The sequence below is a fragment of the Ceraceosorus guamensis genome, assembly GCF_003144195.1.
Source record: "Ceraceosorus guamensis strain MCA 4658 unplaced genomic scaffold IE81scaffold_31, whole genome shotgun sequence".
Taxonomy (NCBI): domain Eukaryota; kingdom Fungi; phylum Basidiomycota; class Exobasidiomycetes; order Ceraceosorales; family Ceraceosoraceae; genus Ceraceosorus; species Ceraceosorus guamensis.
The window spans coordinates 171600-197663 of NW_020290026.1; the positions used below are offsets into that span (position 1 = coordinate 171600).

Sequence of the window (26064 nt, forward strand, 5' to 3'; positions counted from 1 at the left end):
ATCTCTATAGGACTTTTGCTTGGGTCATTTGCCCCTCTGGTCCATGTTGGCCAGCAATCGAGGAGCTCGTAGGCGGGGGAGCTCCTGGCATGACATGCAGCTTGTCCCTCGATCGTTCGGATCGCTGGCCCCCACGCCTCAAGCTGCACGCTTGGACCTCCAGAAGGGAATAAAGCTCGCGCGGGGCGAATAGCTGCAGAACGGGCGAATGAACAGTCGTGAATCTCTTTTCACGCATCGCAGGCTACGAGCTCGGTCGCGTTGTCCTGCAGTCTGCGAGTCCTGATCGCGGCACTGTGCCCCAATCGCTACTACTGCATATATGCATCAGCGGAAGCAGCAGTTGGCGCCAGCAGCTGTCAGCAACGCATGCACCAATTGTGAATCTTGAATGGCGAACCATCAGCAGACTGATGCATCGACAGCATTCTGCAGGCGGCGGCTTGTTCGTCTGCATGGATGGCCATATGCATGTCGCGGGTGACTTGCTCTAAGGCAAGTCTTGAGCAGCTATAGCGGGTCATGCGCACCTCGCCGCGGTCAGATCCAACGTTGACCAATCGCCCTCCCCGCGCGTCTGCTGTTCCGTCTCTCGATACGCTCGTGTGCACCCAAGCAGCAGGCTCTTCTGCCGCGGACACTGCTGTGCCTGCTGCATGGCTGTGTGTACCGTACTACTGTGTTATACCTGCATCAGCAACCGAAGTCACATGGCCGCAGACAATTGAACAAAAATTGCGTTGATGTTCGTCGTGTACGCCGAAGCGCCCATTCGTCATGGATGCGCCGCGTGTATCGGCGCTGATGGGCGCCCCGCCCTTGACCCTTCAGACCAGCCAATACAGGCATGCGCGTGGGTCCTGTCTGTCACGCCGCGTTCCCTGCCCCTGCGGGCCAAGGGCGATGAGAAGTGACCGAGGCCGCAAATTGATTCGCTGGAATCGGAGTCAAGAATCCCTGCAAGATCCTGACGGGGCGGGGCGTCGAGCGGTCCAAAGAAAGCTTCTTTCGGAGATCTCGAATCGCGATTTCGACTACCGCGGTAAGCGTCCTGAGCGGACGAGAGGATCACGCACGATTCACGATTGGAGATTGCCCTTTGTGCTATTCTGTGAACGTCACGGCGCCAGCAGCAGTGGTCAGCAAGCGAAGGAGACGAAAGCAGTTCATATGCATTGTAATTGAATTTACAGCGGGCTGAAGATGGAGCCAAAGCGTTGCAGTCAGATGATGAATCATTAGGAATGAGCCATATAGCTTCCCCATGCTCGCTTGACGATGCCGGCTCGAGTTGTGCGCGTCCCCACATCACTGCGCTCGTGCGTGATGTAACGACAGCAGTTGTGAGTGCACACTCCCTGACTGAGGACATCTTATACCTGTTCTTCGCATCTGGTGTCTGCTGAGCTTCCCATTTTGACTCTACATGGCGCTTGCTCCATCTGAGGACGGGCCGCCGCTCGCTGGCAATTCCATCTTTCGACGCCGTCAGCGTGCTGTGCGGGGAATCAGAATGAGCTCGATCCACCTTCAGGTGGGGGAGGGGCAGGCAGATGGTTGTGAAGCGCAAAAGCACGCGGGGTTCCGGTCAGCCTTTCTCGCCGCGTGAAGTCGATCACGTGTCAAGTCGCGCGTACACAGGCGCGCTCTTGCCTGATGCATGCTGCCGCTCATGCCAAGGCGGGTCGCGAGGTGTTGTGGATGTGCAGTCAACATCGAGACCGAGGCATCCCACAGCATGTATGCGCCAGCTTTGCTATTCTCCTCCTCATTCTTCCAACGCGATCGAATCCTTCAAGCACCTGAACCACGCGTCCACCAAGCTATCCGCTCCAACGCGGACACCAAGTCGGTCGCCGAGCGCAGCACAGAAGGTAAAGGAAAGCATTCCTGCCTTAACAAAGTACCATTCGCAGCAAGGGCCAAGCCAGGGTCTGGCGGATCACAGCGTCAGCATTGAAGCCAGTCAGGGACACACGGTCATCGAAGCGACCATTTGCAGTCAGTGTCAACTAGCGACATGGAGAACCTGCAATCAGCAACGTCCAGATTGGACCTCAAAGGCTCTCTGGCTCCAAGCGCTGGCAGCAGCAGCAACGCCAATGCTCATTCCCGCCTAGCGTTTCAAGTTCAACCACTCCACGGCAATTCGCACAGCAACATTCCCCACTCGCCCACATCCATCAAACCTCAACCTCATCATCCGCATCATGCGGGTCAGGGTCATTTGCGCAAAGGGAGCGTCGATGGAACATCAAGCAACAACTCGTCTCGACAGGCGAGCGCCACGCTGCAGGCTGTCAACACAACCAAGCCTGCTGCTTCAGCATCTGCTGCAGGGCAAGGTGCATCTGCCTCTTCCGCGGTATTGAGGCACGTAGACATTGGGAAGTATGATGGGAGTATGGAGCGAGACGAGCGCAAGGGACGTCGAACGATGACGAGGGAAGAGGATGAAAAGGCAGCTGTATTGGCTATCGACAGCGCATCCAACAATGCTCACAAGCCTACGCGCAAGTGGGCTTTGAAAGAATTCGAAGTGGGCCGCGCAATGGGCAAGGGAAGGTTTGGAAGAGTCTACATTGCTCGAACAAAGGCTGATGCCCAGGGAAGTGGCGCGGGATTCATCGTGGCGCTCAAATTGCTGTACAAGAAGGAGATCGTGTCGGACATGCTGGAAACGCAAGTCAGGAGAGAAATTGAGATCCAAATGAACCTCAGGTGAGAGGCGTATTTACGCGGCTTTGCAACCGCGGCACGACTGAATCGCACCTTCCACTTGCTGCCATAGACACCCCAACGTGCTTCGTATTTACGGCTACTTTACAGACCAAGGCAGAATCTTTATGGCGCTGGAATTCGCGGCGCGAGGAGAGATGTATAAGATCATGAGCAAGTTGAGAAATGGGAAGTGGTCTGAGCCGGAAGCTGGTGCGGTGAGTTCAAAGGCAATGACGGGCGCTTGTGCGCGCACGTCTGAACTCGACTCCGATTGTTGACAAATCTCGTGGACTGCAAACCTTGTCGCGGCAACGCTCAACAGTTTGCTGGTCAGATGGCAGACGGCCTTGCATACTTGCATTCCAAAAATGTCATTCATCGAGACATTAAACCCGAAAATCTGCTCATTGGGCTGGATAACAAGCTGAAGATTGCCGACTTTGGCTGGTCAGTCCATGCTCCTGGTGACAGGCGGACAACGCAGTGTGGAACTTTGGACTACATGGCCCCCGAATTGACCGACCCTGGTACACCGCACGGACACGGCGTGGATCTTTGGGCCTTTGGAATCCTGATCTACGAATTCTTGAACGGCACACCGCCGTTCGATTCGCTGGACGAGAGAAACGTGGACAGAGATCAGTTTGAAACGTACAACCACTATGCTGCGACCGGCAAAAAGTATGCCAATTTTTGTGAGTCCGGTCAGGCAGAGCAGAGCCAGACGTCGCTGTTCTAACGCGGTCGTTCTTGTCTTCGTATTCCTCTAGATACCAAGGCGCGCATCAAGACGATAGATTACAGCTTTCCTGATGAGATGCCGAATCAGGCCAAAGATCTCGTCAACAGAGTGCGTAACGCAACGTACCGCAAGTCCAGAGTAGTGGAGCTGACTCGTATCGCCCTGCGACACATTCCTCGTGCAGTTGTTGCAGGTAAAGCCAGCACAGCGACTACCATTGGACCAAGTGATGCAGCATCCGTGGATCAAAAAGTGGGATCCGACGTGCTATCAGAGATGCAAAGAAGGAAATTACGTCAAGGATACACCGGCTCATCAGGTGCCGCACGTGCCCCATTGGACCAGAATTGGCCGGCTGCCAGAGGACAGGCTTGGCTTGCCCCCCCTCGCTCCTGCCCCTGGCACTGGCGGAATCCGCAAGGTCAAGAAACCTTGAACACGCACGTACCAAGCCCCGCCTCCATGCCTCGGTGGAACTCTGTTCACTCTGACAGCACTTATCACATCTCAACTCCTCGCCGTGAGCCTAGATCATGCGCAAAGCTTTTCACACCGACTTTCGCTTTCGTTGATCAGATTTCACGGGTATTGAATATGCCGATTGAATGCAGCTAAATGCACACCAAACAAGAAAGGACGTGGCGCAGGATACGTACAGATGGCACCTACGCAACAATGTTATGTAGTGAGGTGGCGAAATAGGGGCAAGACAAGTGCGCGAGAATTTGTAGATTGTGCTGTGCTTTGTGCTGGAAGTGGTGGAATTTGGTGATGCATTATAGCGAACGGAGACAATGAGGCAAGACGTGGAAGAAGCGTTCCTTCCGTGTGTTTTAATGTATAAAGGTTTTGGGTCTGGCGCAGTTCCAGAGCGCTTCATACCGACGATCTACCTATGAGATGTTTGTTGTATCGGTCGAGAAGATGATCGCCCCTGCGTCCTTCGGCAAGGGGTCTGGTGACAGGTGATCTTCCACCACAGCGCCCGGGTCGGACGTGGCTGCCAAGTTGATGTTCGCTTGCAATTCGACCACCCGCATCTCGTCTCGATTCTTCACCTCGTGGACTTGGATGCGGACTTTGACGTGATCTGCAGCGATCTGATCTGGCGTAGCAGTGTCGCGTATTGCTGGGTGGTCCGCAGGAAGAGCAGTATGCGCTGCATGAGGCCGAAGCCGGACCAAGAGCCTGGCGCTCTGTTCTGCAGCAAGAGTCACGGTGACTGTCGACGCTGTCCTTTTGAGCGAGGTGGTGGCGGTCGCAGGCTCATCTGTCGAGGAGCTGGGCTCCTGATCCGGCACGCCCTGTTCCGTCCTAGCTCCCAACTCAGCGAGCCGGGTCTCGTACTTCTTCACCTTGTCGTCATGACCTTTGCGTGTTGCAATCTTCAGCTTCTGAGAAATATGCTCGACCTCTTCCTCTTCCGCTTTTGAGAGTGTGCCCTTTGACGACTCGTTTGAGCCCGCAGCGACGACCACGTCCAGTACGCTTCTTTGCTGCCTGAGGTCCTCGCCGTCGACCTCGACGACGAAGGTTCTAGCCTTGGATGTAGTGTTCGTCAAGATAAAGTGCTGCGGGGCAGTCAGCTTGGCCGGTGAAAGGTGCCCAAAGTCGATCAAAAGAGGCTCGACCGAAAATTTGGGCACCTTCCTGACCGTGGCCTTCAGCGATAGCACCTGATTGTTGTCCCTATCCGCCACATTCTCGATAGTGAGGCGCTCCTGGAATTGGCCTGACATGGAGGGTGAGAAGATGAATTCCACTTCACGCTTGCCGTGGCCAGGCACGACGCCAAAGAGCCCAGAAGTGATGCGAATGTCACTGCTCGCGATACTTCCGCTTTTACGGACGCAATAACGCAGCGCCCATTCGGAGCGATTCTGAATGAGAATCTTGCGAGTCTTCGTGTCGCTTTTGTCCACATGACCGAAATTGATGTGGGGCTGTCCAATCTCGAAGAGGCTGCGGCACACATTGGCTTTCACCATCAAGTCGCGAACCGGTAGCTCGTGAGGTTCAAGGAGGGCCATAGAGCTGAACTCGGCTGAGTCTCGCACCCTTCCAGAATCATACGCTACAAGGCGCATGAAGATCCTGGAATCTTGTTTGCGCGCATTGCCCTGAATGTGAGGCCGCGTACTACCACAGGGGGAGTAGATGCCAATGATCTGTCTCTCCTCGTGCGCTCCAAGCTCAAGAGTGCTGAGTGGCACAAGTTGGCCGGTGTCGATAGCATTTTGCAATTCTCTTTGCAGGTTCAGTTCTGTCCTGACTACTTTCTCTTCCGCTTCCTGACCTCCCATGATATATGTGCTTAATACGGGGTTTTGTGCCTCGACTGCGCTCACGAGCTCCTGGAGCGACAGTTTCGAGACGCTCGATGGGTCAGACAGACTGGCTGGAAGAGGTTTCCGTTTGCCTGTCAGAGCTGGAGAAGCGCGGTCACACAGGTCTTTGATGTCTGCGCCTGACTCTTCATGTGAGGTTGCGTCACGGCCACTTCCGCCGGAGCTGACTTCACGCGAAGGCTTTCCATCCTTTTGGTGAATATCGTCGGCGAGAAATTGGGGCAATTTGCGGTTATGAGCAGCACCTCGATCTTTCTTTCGGTTTGCGATGCTGTCGCTCTTCGCCTTGTTGGTGTCCGAGGCCAGAGCCTTGCCCGAGCGTCCAGCTGCGTCAGCATCGCTGTCCTTGACGTCTCGCAGAGCTTTCCCGCTCACTGATGCAGCTCCTCTAGGTCGGTGAGCGCTGACGATGCTTTCGAGCAAGATGTACTTCTTGCTCTTTGGAGATATCCGTCGTTGATCTACAGGTGGACCGCTGGCCAGGTCAAGATACTCGAAGCTGGTGATGAGAGTCCGATCCTTGAAGGCGATGGCATTGCCCCAAGGCAGAGTTATCCTTCCCTTCCCTCCCTTCTTGAGGGCTGCGACAAGATTGATCTGGGCTTTTGGCTTGGGAAGAGGATTAGATTCTTTGCCATTCCCGCTTCTATTCGCTGTTGAAGAGGTAGCTTTGCTGACGCTGCCATCCTTTTTGCCGCGGAAGTGGCTGTGCTTCTGAGCGAGCCTCCAAGTGGCATTTTCTCGGCGAAGGGACGCCGGCGCATCGTTTGAGATAGACTCGATGAATCGTTCCTTGAGGTCTGCGCCAGCTCTAGTTCTGACCGGCATCGCGTCGGTGGTGGACGGCAGGTCCGTCGTTGCAACGCCCGGTGAGGTGGCGAGTACAGCTGTAAGGGACGAGTCGACGGCGGCAGATGCAGCTCCGTCTGGTAGGACAGCGGCGGCAGCGATGGGCGGATCGATTGTGCTGCTGTCAGTGACGGGCGAGGAGCTGGCCGGTGCGTTGGTCTGTTTAGGATCTACTCCTGCGGTGGTAGGAGAGGCCGGGGACCGGCTATCCTCCTTGCGCACGAACAAACGCAGATCCTCCGGGTGAGCAGAGCTCAGCTCTAAATCAAGCTTTGAAGCGCTGAGATTCTGAATGGAAAAGGTGCGAAGGCGCAACGAGTTGATGTTGACATCATTGAAGTCTACGAAATTTGCGCCCGAGGGAGTGAGAATGCGGTAGAACAGAGAATGAAGTCCTATCCGCTCCTCATCCACATTGCGGCTTCGTACTTCGAAGATTTGGTCGTTCGATCTGTTCATCAGGTTGGCTACAGTGATTTGCTTCCGATACGACTTGTTGATGCGTCGCGGAAAGAAGTCCACCCGAAGCTCGACCGTCTGCAGCGCAGGAATCGAGACTTCGTCGCGATACATGCTGAGCACCTTTGACACAAAACGCAAGTCGATTCTTGCTGTGAGCTCTGAGCGATTCTCTACGGCCACGTGAGCAAATTTGCGAGCGCCTACATTAGCCTCGCCAAAGTCAACAACCTTCGGCGAGACGGTGATGAATGAGGTGCAAGTGCCAACACGGCACTGCACGGTCTTGCGCTGCCTGCCACCCCGCGCTCGAGCACCGTCAGAACGAGCGCGGGCATAATCGAGAGAGATTTGGAAGTTCTCTTCACGAAGACGTCCCGCTGAATATTCGGCATCGAGCTCACCTCTAGCCGGCCGGTGAGAGACCACCACGCGATATTCGCTTCCGGGCCTGAGGAGAAGCTCTTCGAGGCGGTTGCTGTGTGATTGCTCGGCATTGCGAAGGCCACTGAGCGCAGCTGCGGCAGTGACTCGAGCCCTTGAAGAATGAGAACCGCTCGCATTGCTCATTGTGCCAACGCGGGTTGGTGGATGGTGAGCACCGGGTCGGCCGTCTGACATGCCGGTGACTTCTGAGAGCATGGACTGAGCATCATCTTGTAATGCAGCATCGTCCGTCAGCTCGCTCTTCGACGGGACAGCATACGATGAGATCGATCCAAAGAAAGCTGAGGAAGGTCTGCTGCGCAGATTGCTGGCGGCGCCCCGCTTATCCTGCGCGTCAGAAGATCCAACACCATAGGTAGAATGCGCAACGGCGCCGCCTCTATCCGGTCCTGCGCAGTGCTGCTCCACGTTGGAAGATCGTGTGCTCAGCGAAGGTCTGCTTAGCTCAGGTGATCCAGGTATCGAGCCAGCCTGAGACGCGACTGAAGAGGCGTCGACTTCATCCCCACGTGCAACAGAACCCCCTCTAGGTCGTCCAGGGTTCGTTCCCACAAGCTTGCCCACAGGCAGCACTGCTTCGCTGGTGGGAAGCTCAAAGTGTGGAGGATCCGTCAATGGCGTCGCCCGTGCATGATGCGTAGGTGTGCGAGCCATATCCGTTGCAGCCCAGCTTTGAGGATTTGTAGAAGGGGTAAGAACAGCAGACGAAGCTTGGCTTGGGCTAAGCAAGGACGAGCTCATCTGCGATCCAGCAGCCTTGTTCACGTGAACCGTCTCATCACCTGCGACGTCCGCTTCATAACCGCTGCCGCCATCTGTCGACAACGCTGAGCTACCTTGGCTTGGATCTCGGCCGTGGGCACTTGGGCCATCTAGCTGCGAGGCAACAACTGGAGGAAGCATTGGCTCGCCGAGGCCTATGTCTTCGTCTTGAGGTGCAAGTTCGGCGAGCTGAAAGTTTGCCTCGATGCCTTTCTGGACGCCGAACGCGAGCTCCAGCAGCACATCTCCTGCGTTCTTCAAGACGAGGAGCTGTCGTGTCCAATGACCACCGCAGCAATCTCCAAAATCGATGATGTCTCCAGACAGGACTGACAGAGCATCGTCTGTGGCCGCTCCCAGCATGTTGGCGCGCACTAATATCCGCACCGAATTAGAGGCATTGTGAAGGTTGCTCACCGTGATGACTTGTTCGAAATCGCGACATGGTTCTGTGGGCGAAACAACCAGCTTGATCGTCTGAGCGTTGCCGGGTGCTAGGATATGAGGCCGATACTGCACCTCGTCTGCTGAAGAGACGGTCTCTAGGGTGCGCTCGGTATCGTTAACCAGACTCAAAGGTGGAGAAGCCAGCATGCTGTCGGCGTCGTCTAAACGTGCTTGCCAAAAGCATTCAATAGCTGATTGGTTGTAAAGCACCAGGTCTCGCTCTTCGCGCTGACCGACGAAGAGATCTCCAAAGTCAAGGACCATGAGACCGTGATTGTGTCGCTCATATGGAGAGGTCTTGTCTTCTCCGTCCAGACGCTTGTGAGCCAGCGTCGCCTGATGTGACGAGATGGCGATTTGAGGTTTACAGGCCCACGCCGAGAACGGAATCTGAATCACTTGGGGCTCTTGATCCGGTGCTGCTGCGTCTGTCGTAGTGGCGAACGAAGACGCTGCGCCTGCAGAAGAGAGTAAAGATCCGTAAGTGCTGGTGGGCCGAGAGGAGGAGCTTGAGGCAGAGGCTGAGGACAAATTACTCGCGCCCGATGAGATGTCATTCTGTGCGCTCGATCCTGTGGACGGCTGCGAAACACCGTCCTCAAACGAGACAGCGTTGCTCGAGTCAGTGAGGGCCAGAGGCCAGCTCCTCACGATGGCGGAGCCGTGAATGCTGAAGGACTCATGCACCACACCAGTTGCAAGGTCTTTTCCGGACGACGTCTCCGCCTGAGCTGCGGGCGACGCAGCTGAGCTGCTGTTGCTAGAGGAACGGCTAGTCATGCTGCCTACTCGGGCATTCGGTCGCGGAGGACTAAAGGCGGCATCAGTGGCAGGGCTTCGAGGCGGTGCGAAAGATGCCGCGTCGAGGTCAGAGACGAAATGCACAGGTCGGAAAGAGACGTATACCACAATCTCGGAGCTGGCTTCGAGGATGAAGGAATCCGCTGGCTCTAGATTCGCGACGAAATGTCGCAGGTCTCGCAGCTTTGAAGGGGAAAGTCCGTCTTTCTGCGCCCAGATCACCGTGTTCGCGGGCCATGTCACTGCAGATGCTGCGTTGAAGCATCGATTCGTGACAAGGTGAGCATTGAGCGCTGTCTCAATCAGCATTGAGAGCTACACTCACGATCTCGCGTTGAGGTACGTTTCCGTTTGAGGAAGCTGATCCCACGACCAAGCTCGCTCTCCAGACGTACCAAAAGGCGTCTTTCTGCACTGAGATTGCGCAGTGTCAGGGTGGATAGCGAAGGCGCGTGGTTGATGTACACGCCTTCCGCAGCGATCCTCTCCTCGACACAAGTCAGCAAAGGCGGACCAGACGACTTGGGCCCGTTCAGAGGCACTCCAACGTCAAGAGCAAGACGTCGAGCGGAAGCGTTCGAGCCCTCATGCTCGCCCCTGGCCGAGATTCCCTGCTCCTTAGGCTGAAATTTGCCGGGGCCCTTGCCTGCATCGCCAAGTCCCGGAGACTTAGCTTGCGGCACCTGAAGGGAAGATTCAATGGCGCCGCTCGCCTTGCTGTTAGTCCGGCTGTGAAGACGATATCTCTGCTCGTATTCCTGACTACTGACAGATGACAGGCCAGGAGAGCGAAGAGGTTCACGCATGTGTGCTTGAGTGGTGGCTCGACTCGGCTGTCGGACGTCGAGAGGCGGAGGAGGACCTTCGCGTTCCTTTTGGGTGGTACTGGTCGTCGAAGCAGTGCCGCTCTTAGTCCCAGCTTGTCCTCTCTTGCGTTCAATCTCGAGCCCTCCGTCCGCATGATCACCGAGGACTCGCTCAAAGGCCCCCACCCAACCGTGATCTCCAGCGCCGCTTGCGCCTCTAAACGAATTGCCCCCCGGAGAGTCCTCTGACTCATACCTCACTCGCTCTGACATCGCAAGATTCGAACAGTAGGGGCAGCGAGTAGGCTGGCGAGCTTCGGAAGTTGAGCGGAGACTGTTGCGAGGAAGAGGATCACGTCCAGAAACTTGAGTCCTGGGGTTTGGGCGATGAGCGCCGTCGAAGCTGATCACTTCATCCTCGATCGAATGAGCGCCGAGAGTCGAGTCACCGCTCACGCCAGCACAGGTGAAGAATCGCTAGCCCGCGTTCCCGCCGTCCAATAAGCCCGTTCTGATGGCGCAGAGAATGGTGAGTGGTGAGTGCAGATTCGCCTTGCGGCGAGCGCGCAGCGAGCGGACGAGATCGTGAGGAGCCAGAGAGAGCCGCAAGCGCGTGTGACCAGCTTCAAATCCACCAGTCTCGCAAGCTTGCACAGCAGCAAGAAACCGCAGAAGCACCCGCGGCTGCGCGCCTCCGGCTGGCTGCTGCGAGGCCGCGCACGGGGCGACGCGGCGGCAAGGTCGTGTGAGAACGTCACATCACGAGGCCGGCTGATCGGGCAGGGCCGCGCGCACAAAATTCCTTGCAACAACCCCGCCGTGATTTGCTGCATGCGTTGCACACACCACATCACACATGCTGCTGCGCGTCTTTGATGTCGAGAGGCAGGCGAAGTTGGCAGGCGCAGAGCAGAGGCGTCGCCGGATGGTGATCAACTTTCGCTCCTTTCGCGCTCCCGCACGAGAGGCTTTTTTGGCAAACATATGCACAGCTAGCTAGCCATGCAGGAATCGTGAATTTGTTGTTTCTTGAAGTTCGTGATTCTGATGGCACGCGATTGGAGGTGGGCAGCACCAAGGAGCGCAAACATCATCACGGCATACTGTACTCACGATCAGATCTTTATTCCAGGCGTACATTCTTCACACATTTCGCATCGACGCATCTGCTGCTGCGTTCAAGGGGCACCGCGCTGCGGCAGCGTACGCTTCAATCGAGACGAGGCCTCCTCGCTGGCCAACATGCCACGCCAGAACAAAATTCGACAGCGAGGAAAGAAGCACAAGAAGAGTGACGCAGATGCAACCCTTGGCGAAGGCGGCCACTCGCGACATGCCAATGATTCGCTAGCCTCCGCCCCGCTGCGGCATGCCGATGTGCATGAGAGCCAGCCCGACGGCAGCGAGCAGCTCCCGGCGTGGATGGGCAATGGAGACGCCGGTCCATCAGAGGTGGATCCCAGAGCTCCATTCGGCTACGTGGAAGCGGATCTCAAAGCTTATCTCAGGTCAGCAATCTCTTCACTGACCGCGCTGTACGCTTCCACCTCGGTCGCCGAGCATCGTCCAGGTTACGACCAGTACGCCGAGACAGAGGATACCTCTTCTCAAGAGGAGCGCATACAGCTGCGAGATGCTGCACTCAAGGAGATCAATGGAATCGAGCTAGCGGTAGCCACAGACCCGGACACTAGCCTCGTACTCGAGCTGCTGATAGACACCATGAGTGAGAAGCAGGTGCGGATATTTGCGGACCGATTGGCAGGCAAGTAAGTACATGGAGCGTATACACGGCTACGAATCGTCAGCACGCTCTGATCTATGCCTCTCGTGTACTTAGCTTGGGTGTCTTGGCTGGCCATCGATTCGGGTCGCATGTGCTCCAGTCTACCTTTCGTGCATTGCAGAGTGCGTGCACGAGCAAGGCTTCGTTGGGTCGCACAGGGAAGGCGAAGCTGGCGACGAGCGCTGACAACTCCCAAGGAGTCTTGAGAAGTGCGGGCACCTTGGTGGCAGAGATGACTGCGGTGAGTGAGCGAGGCTAGTCAGTGCGACTGACAGCAACTTCTGATGAAATCCGATCCACGCGAAATCGTCGAGTAGGAGCTCTTGCCTGCGCTGGCGAGCCTCATCCATGACCAATTTGGTACACATATAGTAAGGTCACTACTACTTGTCCTGTGCGGCAGACCTCTCGACGACTCTTTGCGGTCGAAGCGCAGTGCCGCTTATCGATCGAAAGGCGATGTCGCGGATCTCCGATCTGCTTCCGAGCTCAGCAGCTCAGCGAGCCCTGTCTTTAAAGAGGAGCTGGACGACGTGAAACGTGCTCTACTCCAGGGCTTAGGCGCAAACGAGGTCAGAGCACTCTCGATATCACCGACTGCTAGCCCAACCCTTCAACTTCTGCTCGATCTACACGAAGATGTCGATCAACCAGACGGCCCCGTCGATCGCATGTTCGATGGGCTGCTCTCGATGGCCGCGACAAGCTCCACCCCATCCGAGCGCTCTGCGCATGTTGAGGCTCTGCTACGAGACGTCGTGGGGTCACACCTGCTCCAGCATGTTCTGGGGCTGCTAGGTCCTGCGGCCGTTCGCTTATTCTGGAAGACGTATGTCGAGGGAAGGATAGGCAAGCTGGGAGTACACCCTTTGGCGAATTTTGTCGTAGCGAGTGCAATTAAGCGATTGCCACTGGACAGCGCGGAAGATCACTCCGAATTCGAAAAAATTTCGGACGAGATTGCCGCAGCAGGACCAAAACTTGTTGGCGAAGCCAAGCTAGGTATACTCACTTCTTTTATCGAGCGAGTCGCCGTGCTTTCTCCTTCTGACTCTTCGGCACACGCTCAAGCACCTGTATTGACCGCTCTCCAAACTAATGCTGTCCTAAGTGTCGCCTCCAGCTTCGGGGTCGACGCTGACAAGAGAGAACATCGGGCGTGGCTGGTGCCCGCTGTGCTGGCCATCAAACCTAGGAAGGCTGTCATCAAAGACCGCGAGAGGATCAGAAAGAGACAAATCAAAGAACAGACTACCGCCAAAGCTTCCGAACAAGCTGTGGGAACTGGGGAGACAGCGGCTGAGAGCGAAGCTGAAGGGAGCGCAAAGGTGTCGAGGGAAGAAGAGCAGTCCGAAAAGGGCGTCGGAAAGTTGGCCTGGCAGCGAGACGAAGAGCTGCAAGATTCTGACGTCAAGATACAAGGCTCTGTGCTACTACAGTCCATTGCTAGCTTATGCTCACCAGCGAAGAGCATCCTCTACGAAAGGTTCGTAGCAGTGGCAGGTCGCTTTTAACACCACGTTCTCACATCGCTTGACAAACTCTTCACGACAGCTTGATCGCCTTGCCAAGCTCGCTTCCGCTTGCCAAGTCTACAACCGCTAGCTTTCTGTTGACCGCAGTGCTCACAAGCGAATCGGCATCTTTCAAACAACGCAAGGACCTCATCGCGTGGATGCAAGCGGATTTACACCTGCTTGCCGATGCTGCGCCGCGCGTAGCCTACACGCTCTGGGACAAAAGCGACGGGTTCACAAAGGTGAGCAGGTATTCTACGCAAATGCATTTGAAGGCATGCTCGCCTTCTCACATCGGCTGCATGTCCACGTCCGCACCAGGAACGCCATGCGCGCTTTCTGCTTTCCAGGGAAAAGTTTCTGCTTGCTTCTCCCCGCGGTCGAGTCTTTTTGAAGCGCAGCGTCAACTTGGGCCTCTTTCGCCGAAGCGTAGGGGAATGGAAAAAGTGGCTGGCAGAGCAAGCGCAGCAGTCTGCTGCCTCTGCGCAAGCTGGTGCGGACGACGCACAAGCAGGCGCGATTGTCAAGAAACGCAAAGGCACAGACTCATCAAAGGCTGAAGAGGAAGACGGCACAGTTGAGACGTCTGCGCTACCCAGCGAGACAACCAAGAGCGGCAAAGCTGCAAAGCGCTCCAAGAAAGTCAAGAGGGACACGGAGCTGGAATTGGACGCGATCCTTGCTGGAGTGCGATGAAGCCTGACACGAAGCGCTTCTGCGACGGCGCCCGGCCGCTGCGATACCTGTACTGAATATGTAGATGCGTACGCAAGCTCGTCAGACCTCTGCTGTGTATGCAGGCATCAATCTTGAAAGTGGTGTATTCTAGATTATGAAAATGCGAGCAAAAACGACTGGTGGCAACGAGATTGCGATTAGAGGCAATCTACTTCCTGTTGAGCTGAGCGATAGTCAGGCCAACAGCAGGAGCGAGGGGAGCGGTAGCAGTGATGGGCGCATCGTAATCCTGGCTGTAGATGGAGAAGGCGGCGGTGCAGCCTGCAGCGACTGCTGCAGTCTCTCCTTGCAGCGTAGGCAGGCCATTGATGATGGCGTTGACACCTGGAGCGACGAGGTTCTGGTAAGTAGGCAGACCTGCGCCATTGAGGATCACCTTGTCGGTCAGAGCGTTGCCGCCGGAGATGCGGGTTGCGGCCCAGGTAGGAACGGGGCAGGTAGCGTTGAGAGGAGAGTAGTTGACATTGCCGCCAAGACCCAAGGGGAACTGCGTGACCCCAGTGCAGAAATGTCAAATTTACTCCTTGGCTTGCACTTTGAGAATGTAGCTACTCACGAGGCGGTTGTTGCCACGAGCATCGCCATAGCGGGAGATGAGGTTAGCCGTCTGAGTTCCAATCAGGATGCTTTCGTCCTTTGGGTTGTTCAAGTCCAGCAGGGTGTAGTCTCGGGGGGCGGAAGAGGCGGAGAAGGCAATGGAAGAGATACCTCTGCCGACAGAGACACGGCTAGCGCCGACAGTGCCGCTGAGGTCGCTGACGAAGGGGCCTGTCGTGACGGCAAGCACCGAGATGCCTGCTGTCAGCCATGCGCGTAGTTCGCATGTGAGTCGGTGGTAGGTGCTACACTCACCGAGGTTGTTGCCCTCGTTGGGGCCCGAGGCAACCAGGTCGAGCTTGTCTTGGCTGCCAAAGACGTCAGGAACGTCAAAGTCGAGGGCCCAAAGAGCAGTGGCAGCAGGGGTGCCGTCGAAGTAGCGAATGTTGGAGTCGGTTGCGTTCTTGCCGCTGAATGGAGCGCCCACGGGAATGCTGTTGTTGCGGCCAGGAGCGGTGAGGGTCTTGGAGGTGGGGAAAACGACTGTGCCTCCCTTGCCGCCTTTGCGTGGCGATGCAGCAAGAGGCAGAACATCTGTCAGTCGGGCCCGCTCTGAGCAAAGGGACGCGGTGATCACGAGACACTTACTTTGGTTCATAGCGGGGCCGACGAGCAGCACCTTGTGACCAGCCTGGAGGAAAAGAGGAGGAGATGCGTCAACAAATCATGACGGCATCACAAAAAGGCCGCAAAGGCACGCACAGACTTGAGAGCGTAGTAGGTCGCGCGAATGTTGGCGCTGGCCCAAGAGTCGTCATTGGTCAGGAGAATGTTCAAGGGACGACGAGCCTTGACAACGTTTGCGAAGCCGGCAGCGCCAACGCCGTACTCGGCGGGAGCGGGAGCTGCGGCAGTGAGAGCGGAGCCCACAAGGACGGAGAGGAAGAGGAGCGAAGTGGAGAGCTTCATCGTGTTCAGGTGAGGGTCGGGGGAAGAATGTGGATTGGTGTGGGTGGGTGGAAGGGTGAGGAGGATGGTAAGGTTGAGCGCTGCAATGGAGGGCGCTTCTTATACATTGTCGAGCAGGAATTTCAAGGGCGAAGGAAAGTGATCATCAAATCAGGAACAACCAGCGGCAGAGGGAGCAGCAGCATTCACGATTCGCCGATCTCAGCAGCATAGGCATCAGCTCAGACGCAATCAAATGCCGTAGGCACCGATGCAGGCACATTGCACTGCATTCACATGGTGATTCGTGATTCACATTCGTGCGTGGGGCTCTGATGCTGGGACGAGCTGTAGACGAGAGGGCGGGGGGAAGAAGGTGCTGAGAGGTTGGTGAGAGGCGTACAATAAACGGCGCTAAACAACATTCTGATGATTGATATTGCACCATCAGCCATCGCCATGCATATATACATCGAGCCGCTCTCGTGCTCGATCGCTGCTGCATGCTCTCCCCATCCGCGCCAGCGTCATCTCAATCCTCTCCGCAGGTCTTGAGCCGCCGGCAGCGCATCCGTAACAAAGTGGAGGGGAGCGTCGGAGAGCAGCAAGCTCGAATGTCCGATTATTGAGCGAAGTGGACTTTGACTGCAAGTGATGGCAATCCGCATGGCAGAGGATGGGGAGAGGTTCATTACTGGATCGAAGTGCGGCGCGGGTGTATTTGTTTGATGCTGAAGCAGAAGAGCACGTTCCCTTGACCCTCTTCGCGTTCTTCTCAGCTTTCTTTCTTCGCTGAGCTTGCAGCAGCCCATGATGCCAGCTACAACCATAGCTGCGCCCGTGTACCGTAGCTTATGTGTGCATCGCCGCCGCATTCGCCATTCGTGCTGATTCAGGGTGCAGCTCATGTGCACGAACTCAATTGATCGACGCTAAGGACGGTGTGGCGCGCCGGCATCCGTGGGCGTACGCCCGTGAATGGACCGGCGATTCGATGGGTGTCCCTTCTCAACGCACGGACAGTCACAATTCACATTCACACTTTTGATTGACTACAGTCAAAGAGTCGTGAGCTCGGTGGAGGACCTCGATACAACTCCGACACGATGACACGTTCGAAGGCTTGCCTTCAACCTCAATTCGCCCTCCCTTCATGTGAGCTTTTTGCATCGCAAGTCTTGAGTCTTACAACACGGCGCTCGGGTACTGTTCACACGTGCTGGATGATGGTCCGTCGCGCTTTTTCGCGTCTCGGCCATCTTTCCATCACTATACACACCTTATTTGCGGCCCACGTTGCCTCCACTCGAGGGCGGCGAGCGCAACAGAGCGACCAGGCCAATCGAAAGGCAAGACTGGTGGGAAGAGAATCCTCTCGCTAGGCAGCAAGGATGGCATGAATCGTGAAAGCAGCTTGAGCAATCTTGAATCGCACTCGAGTCACGAGTGTGCGAGTCTTGAGGGAATCTGAATCAGTGAATCAAATGGAACATGGCCAACCGTCGCCCATATCAGATTCTTCTCGAGTGCATCGCGATCGACTCGATGGTGCGCACCGACTCCACAACGTCAAACGCGCCAAGATTTCGACACGCTGCGCGAGAGAGCCTGATGAGTTGCCAAGTGCAGCTCGCGAAAGACTCAAGACTCACGCTGGCAAAGTGCAGCGGACCTCGGATGGATTGAACGCGCAGGCGACAGCTCTGTTGGAGGGAGAGCTGCTGGATGAGATGCGTGCATGCAATCTACTGCATGCCAAGACATGTTGCTGCACCAAAATATTCGAAGCAAACTGCATGCCGTCCCGTGTCCTGCTCCACAGCAGCAGCAGCAGCTGTCCATCCTGGCTCGCCGAGGCGTGTATGCCTCCATCCGTGTCACCTTGAGGAAACCACAGCTTCAGGAAAGCTGCAGCCTCCTAGCTGACCTCTCTGAAGTTTGAACGATAGTGTGTGATGAGTGTTCATATTAGGGTCCTGCAAGCTGAGCAACAGGAAGCCGCCCGTCCATAGCTGCTACAGTAGACGACACGCCCAGCAAGAGCACGATTAGCTGAATGCACGTTGCCGAGACCAAAGCGGCTGATTGCGGCGCGGTTGTGACATGATACAGCTAGGGTATACACAGCACGAATACCTTGCGCGGGTGCGTGTGTCTCCAGAGTCAGAGCAGCAAGTCTGAGCCGGCAAACTCGGATGCGGTGTTCGTATGCGCTTATTGCTGTGCAGCAGCTGATAGATTTGTGATTATAACCGTCGGGCAGCAAGTCATTAGTCACTTTCGCGTTGATGTCGAGGCCCATGCAGTCCCTCATCTGCTGCGCTAAAGCTTCTGGATCGGGGTACCTACAGGTGGACAATTCGACGACGACGATCACGCCGCCCGCGCCCACAAGCCCATCAAATTAGTCGCTTCAATGGACTGTGACTGTTCAACACGTCGGCGGACTTTCGTTCGAGCTCAAAGTGAATTGCGACGTATCCGCAAGTAGTTATCCTGCTCTTCACACCTCGGCCGGCGCTCGATCGGCACACACCAGCGCCCCAGGCTTCCACTGCCGTCCCGCGTCAGCTTCGCACACGTTGCCAAGACAAACCCTCAAGTCGCCTTCATTTTTCTGTCTGCATCTATTGCTGCGAGTAGCCTGGCACAATCCAGGAAAAAAAAAGACCACCAAGAGCCCACTTCGATTGTAACAGTGCTCATCCTCACCTGCGATCTTGCACGTTGTTCATGAAAGCTGCTGTCGGTACCGCACTGCTCTTACCACCACTACCTCTCACACCTACAACATATCCCTCAATAGCCGGCTCACTTCACGCTCAAAGTTCCTCATCAATTCATCCACCGCTACCAAGCCTCACACGGCGCACGGCACGAGAGTTGACGCTCTGCATCGCACAAGGTTGGGTTACCGCCTTACCTGGCGCGTTTCATCATCTACTCAGAAGGTAGAAACACCTTCGACCTATCGCACCCTCAACCCGGCCTTCACTGGTCCTGCCGCCGTACTCTAGCAGCTATCTCTACGTCCATCGCGTCACTGCAAGCAGGATGCCAGCTTTAGCCAGCGCGCTTGCCATGCCCGCAGCAAGGGCGCCCTTTGTACAGCCTCGAGTGTACGACAATGAAGCGTATGCGATCGCCTCGACGTCACGTCGACAGCTGAATTCGCCATGGGAATTTGCAAGATTAGATGACAGAAGGTGGGCAGTGGGCAGCAACTCTCCAGTCCTGCAAGCTTCGGCCAGCGGAACCGGCGCCAGAGTCGTAGCGGATTCGTCTGGACATTTCAATGGTAGCTGCAAAGCTGGGCCTCAGACTTCAGCTGGGGACACCTTGCCTCCAAACGCAGGTCAGGGGGCGTGCGTCAGCTTGTGAGTTAGCGAGGCGATCGCTGATGCATGTGTCGAGGCAGACGCGGGGTATTTGGAAGGAAGGGCAGGCTGTTTCTTTCTTTTCATCGGATCTAGGAGTCGAGCATGACTGGCGCACGCTGCTGACTTGTCCTGGTGACGCATACACGACGTCCCCCCGCAGCATCCCAGATATCACCTCTTACTGCTGCATAGCAGTGGGCGGCACAGAAGTCAATGTGACAAGTCCAGCTCCGACGTCAGACAATGCTGCTCCTGAGGAGGTATGGGCCCCCGAGTGCCGGACGACCAACTATGCGGATAGTGAGTCAGACTTCGTACTTCAACTTCCATCGGCGGCCAATAACATCTTGCTCCTTCTTTCCTTTGCAGTGCTGGATTGCTACATGGTCACAGTGGAGGATCATTGCGCTCGAGAATCAGTTGGTCCCTTTGGCTTTTGCAATCCCAGCGACGCAGCAGACACGAGCTACTCCATCAACCACAGTAGCTCGGCCGCACCCAGTTTGAGCATGGCTTTGAGGAGGCCTAGGCTCCACCGAGACTTTTCCACTCTGACGCGATGCAAGATGTTGCTCGCTGAGCCCCTCTCGCTCATCTTGTTGACGACGGCATTGACAAGCGCTGTGACCTCCTTCTTTTGACGCGATCTATGCTTTCACCGGTATGGACGCAATCGAGCCCTGCGACCGAATGCCTCCCCATGCATTGTATCATTTGACGAGCTGCTTCGTCCATGTTATACCCATAAAAGTGCTCAATTGATTGCAATTCCTCGACTTTGGTGGATGCGCTGAGGCAGCTAGAACTCGAGAATGCTTGCAGGTTCTCCAACCAAAGCGACCCGCCGCTCGATTTCAGATGCTCGCGTGTACAAGTCTGAGTGCATGGACCGACTGCCTTGGCAACCCACGGCTTCCGTCCAGCCCCGTCGGTTCATGCGGCTATGGCGCACGTAGATCTGATCTGCCTGTGTGCAAGCGTCGTGAGCACGCTTCGCATGGCTTGACAACCGCTTAGCCGGCAACGGACATCCTTCCAACGACCGACACCAATAATGCGGGCAAGCCTTGGCCGCTAAAGCGAGTCAGCACGATTGCCAATAATCCTTCATCGTGCACTGCCCTCCAGCCAAGACGATGTCAGCGTAAGCAGGCATGTACATATAACCTGCTGCTGGTGCTGCTGGAGCGTTGTTCGAGCAGGGCACAGACGTATGCTGGCGCCGAGATGCGCTACTGCTGCACGATGCAGAGAAAGGGGAGAGAAAGGCTCGCAAAGTCGCCGGAGTCGCGCGATGCACCTCTCCTGCGCGACTCGTGACTCTGACTACAACACAGTCACGTATGCAGGCAGGCGTGCGGCGTGCTTTCCAGCATTCACTCACGACTGACTGACTGATCCCCAGCAGCAGAGCTCGCATGCAGGCACAGCAAGCATTCCACTGGAGTTGCCTGGCCAACACCGGTTGGGCTTGCTTTACGACCACAACCATCTCTCTCTCTCTCTCTCCAGAAAACTTGTTCAGACTCGCTCATACAGCACAATATAGACGTCGAACGTCTTGAACCCATTCTTACTTTCAGTCTTTTCGCTCACTCTCTCACTGCAACGCATCCACCCACGATGTTCTCACGCTCCATCACTGCTCTGGCTCTGAGCCTCGTACCCGCCCTTGTTGCGGCCCAAAAGGAGTCCGTGACCGAAGTGGCCACTTCGATTGCCAACACGACCCTTCAGATGCAAGCTGTTGGCTTGATTCCCGACCCCGTCCCCACCTCCGCCCTCAATCTCACCGCCGCCCTCGGCCTGCGCTTCGGAGAGGGCTCCCGTGACATTGCCACTGGTCAGACTGTTAGCGTCGACCAGGCCAAGGGAACGCCTCAGTACTCCATCGAGTACCCTGAGTCCGTCGCCGATGAGCTCGATGGTGCTACCTTCACCGTTCTCTTCCTTGACGCCGGAGCTGCTGGTGTTGGAAACCCAGGTGAGTGGTGGATGCTCTTTTCTTTGGAATGCTGGATGCTGATCATCCCCGAGCTCTCTTAGATGGCCTCCTCACCCGTCACTTCCTCGGCAACAACTTCAAGCTGGGCGACGATGGCCGTCTCACCGTGAGTTCACAGCTGTCGCTTCGGCTGCGTCATGGCAGGGTGACCTCCAGCTCATACTTTATTACTCCACTCGCCCTCAGAACTCCACCCCTGCCATCACCGAGTACGCTTCTCCTGCCCCAGCAGCTGGCTCTGGTCCTCATCGCTACTTCCAGGTCGTAGCCCTCCAACCATCCAACTTCCAGGCTCCTCAGAACCTCTCTCAACCCGGTACCGCTTTGAGCACAATGAGCTTGGCCTCTTATATTTCGGAGTCCAACCTCGGCAAGATCGTCGCCGCCAGCTTTGTGCTGATCGAGGACAACTCTGCCGAGGTTACTGCCAGCGTTAGCTCCACCGCTGCTGTCCAGTCCGCCAGCGTTCAAGCCCTCGCTACCAGCGTCAGCAAGAGCCTCGCTTCTCCTTCTGGCGCTCCCTCTGCTTCGGGAACTGGCACCAGCGGCAACGGCGCAGCTTACGTCGCCCCTACCAAGGCTCTCGTAGCTAGCGCTGCTGCTGTTGCAGCCGTTGCCTTCGGAGCTGCGCTCATCTAGAGTGCTCCATGCCACTTTTGCTAGAGGAGCAACACCCACCACCGCACAAATCTTCGCGAACACCACCTTCTCACTACCTGCATGCACCGCTGCGGCTTGAAAAGGCACCCGGTGTGCCTCGACAATTCAATGCAATGTTCACGCATTACGAGACTTGGAGTTTTGCTGAGCTCATTATTGTTTGAACGCGTTGCTAGACTCTGCGGTTTGAACTTGTCTTGTTTTCCTGACTTTGACCTCATTCTTGACTGCGAGCGCGCTCACTGAGCCGTCAGCATCTACCTTTGTGGTCACTTTCGAGAAGTCAATGTCTTCGTGATCGAGGTCATGCTCGATGATTGTGAAGTGCGAAGCTATGCGGTGTAAGCAGCAGCTCGGCTGTGCCAATACGAAGCAGCTTGTTGCGGAAGAGAACCTTGCGAAATACTAGGTGCGTGTGGCGAGCGCCGCAAAGAGCGGGCAGTATTGCAATTGACGACTCGTGACTCATGAGATGCGACTGGCTTGCTTTCACTCTCGACTCCCAGACTCTCGGCAGAAAGGCTTGCCGCCTGCCTGTCGCATGATGAGAGGCGCCTAGGAGGCATCGACAGCCAAAGTTTCTGGGTGCACATATCACCGCTGCGATGGTGACCAGTGGGTGAGAGCGTCTCGCTTGCACAGAAGACGCGCCCATTAAGACCTCGCGTATACGCAACGCATCCAACGGTCGCTGCATGCGCGCGCCGCGCTGCTAAAGCCGCAACCCACAGCAGCATCCGGCGCCTCCTTGGCCGACTACCGCAATGGCTGACCTACAACCATCAGCAGAGGCAAGTAGATCGCAACACCTCGAATCGGAAGTCGAAGCGCAAACGCTCAGCAAAAGAGCGCTCATCAACCTGCACCGCCTTGTGCTCACTGCTGAAGTCTTGTTGTCCTCGCTCCACCGAGTATGGACGTAGCACGAGGAATCGCAGCCGCGAATGGCAATTGAAAGAGATGGGGGATGCGCAGGCAAATGTGATCGCGCATCGGACAATATGCTCGCGAGAGAGCGTGGTGCCGCTGCTGCTGCTATTGGCTGGAGCCATGGCGGGGGGGCGGAGCGACAGCCAATACAGCTCTTACCCAAGCTGATCTGCAATTTTTCCAGAGTCCGGTAGAAGTTGGAGAATGCAAGCCACGCAGGCACGACTCGATCGAACATTTGCGCAAGGTCAGTGTCCAGATGGAGGAAGGCCTGCGCAGTCTGCGGCTGGCATGGAAGCCAAGGTAGTCCACGAAACGTCGACAATCGGCGCTCTTAGCTCAAGACTACACCATCGCTCGTTCACTTCTTGGCTCCTTTCCACCTTCTTTTTCTCCCTTTCTTCGTCCCTCTTACCTCTCTGTTGCATTCTTGGGCTCAGGCTAGCTCACAGTTGCAACCCTTTCAGACGTACTGCGTGCGTCGCTCTTGCTACTCGAGACTCTCTGCGATCGCAAGCTCTCGCCATGGAGGCTGGTACTCCACCCACAAGTACGCCGCCCAGATCGGCGTGCTTTTCGCCGACAATATCCCAAACAGGCTCGCCTTTTGCAAAGAATCATCGGCGCAAGCGACACGGAGAGAAGCTTGTGGGCAATAAACGGTCCATGATCAAGAGCCTCGTGGCAGCTGGCATCGTCGCGACGGAGGTGGTGTCTGCGGCCCCTTTTGTGTCCTCGGTGCTGAGCACAAGCCTCAAGCCCGTGGCTCGCTTCTACGATACTCACGCAGCTCAGCAGCCCGCTGTCGCGAGCGTGCAGGCGCGAGCTGCGGCGGACGACGTGACGCTGGACGATTCACCGCCGCTTTTGCGTCGTCTAGCTGCAGAGATCAGCTCCTCTGCCGCACAGGCCGAGGTGTTCGAGGCTGTCTCGTTCCCCACCGAGCGTGTTTGGCCCAGACAAGTACTCGACTCGGCAACAGGCGCTAATCATGGCGGACGAATCGGTATCAACGCGCAGGATGGACAGTCCTTCGCACCCGCTGCGACAGCCCCGCCTTCTGCTCTTTCAGCGGCTGTATCGGCACAGCCGTCAACACTGAGCAGTCAGCCCACCTCGTCGAAGGCGCCAAGCTCATCGATGTCTTCCTCGCCCACTTCTTCGAAAGAAAGTCCAACCGCCTCCCCTTCGGCCTCAAATGATCAGGATCCTAAAGGCCCCTTTGCTTTCTTGCAAGGACCACACAAGGGCCTCTTCATTCTTGCTATTGTTGGAGCAGGCGTTGTGGCGCTGCTTCTATTGATGCTGATTGCGCGTACTTTGGTACATTGCAAGCAGCGCTATGATGAGAAGCGTGGAATCGTTCCCAAGCCGCTGTACGTCGGAGACCAGCGGACGGCGAACCTTGGATCGCGCAAGTCACTAAGGCGAGCGCTAAGCAGCATGACTGGAAGAAGCACTGGTGGCCTTGTGCTGATCAGCGTCGGCAATGAAGTCATCGCAGTCGATCCGCGCGTCGCTGCGGAATACGAAAGCGAACGCGCTGCGCATTGGGCCAATCTTCATGCCGAGAAAGCAGCGACTGACGATGACGGAGCTGCTGTGAACATGCAGTCGCTGCTGAACGACGACAGAGGACACGGAAATGCCAGCGCTGTGACGCAAGCGTCCTTCGATGCCAGAAATGCCCTTTCTCGTGCTCAGGCGAAAGTCCAGCGCATGGCTTCCGTTGCTCGCGGCAATCGACCCAAGGCTGCCTCTCGATCACCCTCCATCTCATCATGGCGTCAGGGCATCGTACAGGACGGCGAAGTCCAATGGAAGGAGGTCGACGATGAGAAATACTTGCCCATGCCGGCGCAGCCTCTTCACAGAGCACCCAGCATGGGTCAACGGCTCACGACTGGTTTCAAAGCGCTGTCTTCGAGGTTAAGCATGAGCTCTAGGCCAGCACCTGACCTGGACAACAAAACGTTTCTCCCGCCTCGCAAACTTCTCAGCCGGGACAGCTTGAGGGTACGGCCACTACCCGATCTTCCTTCATCCGTGCTGGGTCCTGACGGTATTGCCGTACCTACGCTCACCAAAGGGTCTGGAAGCTGGGCCATCGCGCCTTCGGTAAAGGATGAGGCGAATGACCATCTTGTGGAATTTGGTTCGGCAACCCGAAGCCCCAGGGACCAGGGTGCTCGCACACCTAAGTTGTCGGCAAAGCCTGCAAATGCTGCACGTGCTTTCTCTCGCGTCAAGGCTAGCCGCAAGTCCAATTTGCCTCTGGTGCCCCAGGAGAGCCTTTCGCATGAACGTGTAGAACTGTCCGATGCTCCTGTAACCCTGCCAGCGAAGACGCCACCCGCTGCAAAGGGCGAGGAGTGGTCGAACGTCCCTCTTGACGCTACTGCCAGCCCCAGCATGTATGCTGGTTCTGTTTGGCAAAGCCCTCGATTGGACTTTGCTCAGATTCGGCAGCAGCATCTGACCATCGATATGCCGGCCACCTCTGCTGTCCGCAGCCCTCCAGCATACCCCCGAGTAGTGTCCAATCCTGCTACTGAAGAGCGCACCCGCGCAATTCGACGAGGTGCAAGCGAGGCAAGAAGGCAATCGACTGCTGGCGGGACGTATCGTCACACTCGGTCGGGCGACCCGATCCTTCATCCAGACAAGCCCATGAAGAGGAGCAAGACCATGAGATTCTCTGCTGCCGAACCCAACAGACTCCGATGCACGCCTTCGGATCTTGAAGAGGCCATCATTGAGCCCAGTACCTTGATAGAGTCCTCGACACAACGCGCAAAGGCTGCGACGACGAAGGGTGGACCTACGACGCCGGGCCTCAGACGCATGACTAGCAGCACTGGTGCTGCTTCTCCCCGCGTCTTGCAGGCTCGCTCCAAAGCCCACAGCAAAGGGTTATCGGTCGACATTTGATACCACACGTGCTTACTCCCGTGGCCCCTCGCAAAAGTCTCCTGTGGTCTTGATGATTTGTCTGCTGGATCGCGACTGCGTGATCCTCTGAGATACTCCTCTCTCCTCTAATCAGCAATGCGATCGGTGAAACCTCTCTTTGCTTTCAATCTGTGTGTCTCGTCAAAGATGAGGTAGTAGAGCATGGAGTCGTGCATTCAAAAGTTGTCGTTTATGCGAGAGTCCGGGCCAGGAGCACAGACCACCCACG

General features: G+C 56.4%; 8 protein-coding genes across 8 annotated transcripts; 5 read left to right on the plus strand and 3 right to left on the minus strand.

Moving 5' to 3' along the window:
* Positions 1-1730: 1730 nt before the first annotated feature.
* Positions 1731-4278, plus strand: IE81DRAFT_323646 (Pkinase-domain-containing protein). Its single transcript, XM_025514013.1, has 5 exons — positions 1731-2721; positions 2792-2936; positions 3044-3416; positions 3492-3571; positions 3648-4278. Exons 1-5 carry the CDS (start codon positions 2021-2023, stop codon positions 3897-3899), a joined length of 1551 nt encoding a protein of 516 aa, XP_025369480.1. The 5' UTR covers positions 1731-2020; the 3' UTR covers positions 3900-4278.
* Positions 4019-10436, minus strand: IE81DRAFT_323647 (hypothetical protein). Its single transcript, XM_025514014.1, has 3 exons — positions 10347-10436; positions 9902-10259; positions 4019-9827 (listed from the first exon to the last, which is right to left on the minus strand). Exons 1-3 carry the CDS (start codon positions 10380-10382, stop codon positions 4357-4359), a joined length of 5865 nt encoding a protein of 1954 aa, XP_025369481.1. The 5' UTR covers positions 10383-10436; the 3' UTR covers positions 4019-4356.
* Positions 10437-11446: 1010 nt separating this feature from the next.
* IE81DRAFT_323648 (ARM repeat-containing protein) lies at positions 11447-14505 on the plus strand. Its single transcript, XM_025514015.1, has 5 exons — positions 11447-12151; positions 12223-12409; positions 12486-13654; positions 13723-13927; positions 14007-14505. The coding sequence occupies exons 1-5, from the start codon at positions 11625-11627 to the stop codon at positions 14379-14381; spliced, it is 2463 nt and encodes an 820-aa protein (XP_025369482.1). The 5' UTR covers positions 11447-11624; the 3' UTR covers positions 14382-14505.
* On the minus strand, positions 14479-16248 carry IE81DRAFT_138421 (5'/3'-nucleotidase sure). The gene is made up of 5 exons (XM_025510327.1): positions 15723-16248; positions 15609-15651; positions 15276-15521; positions 14980-15191; positions 14479-14910 (listed from the first exon to the last, which is right to left on the minus strand). The coding sequence occupies exons 1-5, from the start codon at positions 15927-15929 to the stop codon at positions 14572-14574; spliced, it is 1047 nt and encodes a 348-aa protein (XP_025369483.1). The 5' UTR covers positions 15930-16248; the 3' UTR covers positions 14479-14571.
* Positions 16249-18962: 2714 nt separating this feature from the next.
* On the plus strand, positions 18963-19929 carry IE81DRAFT_347579 (hypothetical protein; the record flags this gene model as incomplete). The annotated part of the gene is made up of 3 exons (XM_025516166.1): positions 18963-19285; positions 19449-19588; positions 19658-19929. 3 exons carry the CDS (start codon positions 18963-18965, stop codon positions 19927-19929), a joined length of 735 nt encoding a protein of 244 aa, XP_025369484.1.
* An 866-nt stretch (positions 19930-20795) lies between these two features.
* IE81DRAFT_138465 (hypothetical protein) lies at positions 20796-22095 on the plus strand. Its single transcript, XM_025510328.1, has 3 exons — positions 20796-21272; positions 21326-21399; positions 21480-22095. The coding sequence occupies exons 1-3, from the start codon at positions 20912-20914 to the stop codon at positions 21930-21932; spliced, it is 888 nt and encodes a 295-aa protein (XP_025369485.1). The 5' UTR covers positions 20796-20911; the 3' UTR covers positions 21933-22095.
* IE81DRAFT_138475 (hypothetical protein) lies at positions 22095-22639 on the minus strand. Its single transcript, XM_025510329.1, has one exon. It carries the CDS (start codon positions 22606-22608, stop codon positions 22258-22260), a length of 351 nt encoding a protein of 116 aa, XP_025369486.1. The 5' UTR covers positions 22609-22639; the 3' UTR covers positions 22095-22257.
* Positions 22640-22982: 343 nt separating this feature from the next.
* IE81DRAFT_138662 (hypothetical protein) lies at positions 22983-25906 on the plus strand. The gene has a single exon (XM_025510331.1). It carries the CDS (start codon positions 23088-23090, stop codon positions 25812-25814), a length of 2727 nt encoding a protein of 908 aa, XP_025369487.1. The 5' UTR covers positions 22983-23087; the 3' UTR covers positions 25815-25906.
* Positions 25907-26064: the final 158 nt, after the last annotated feature.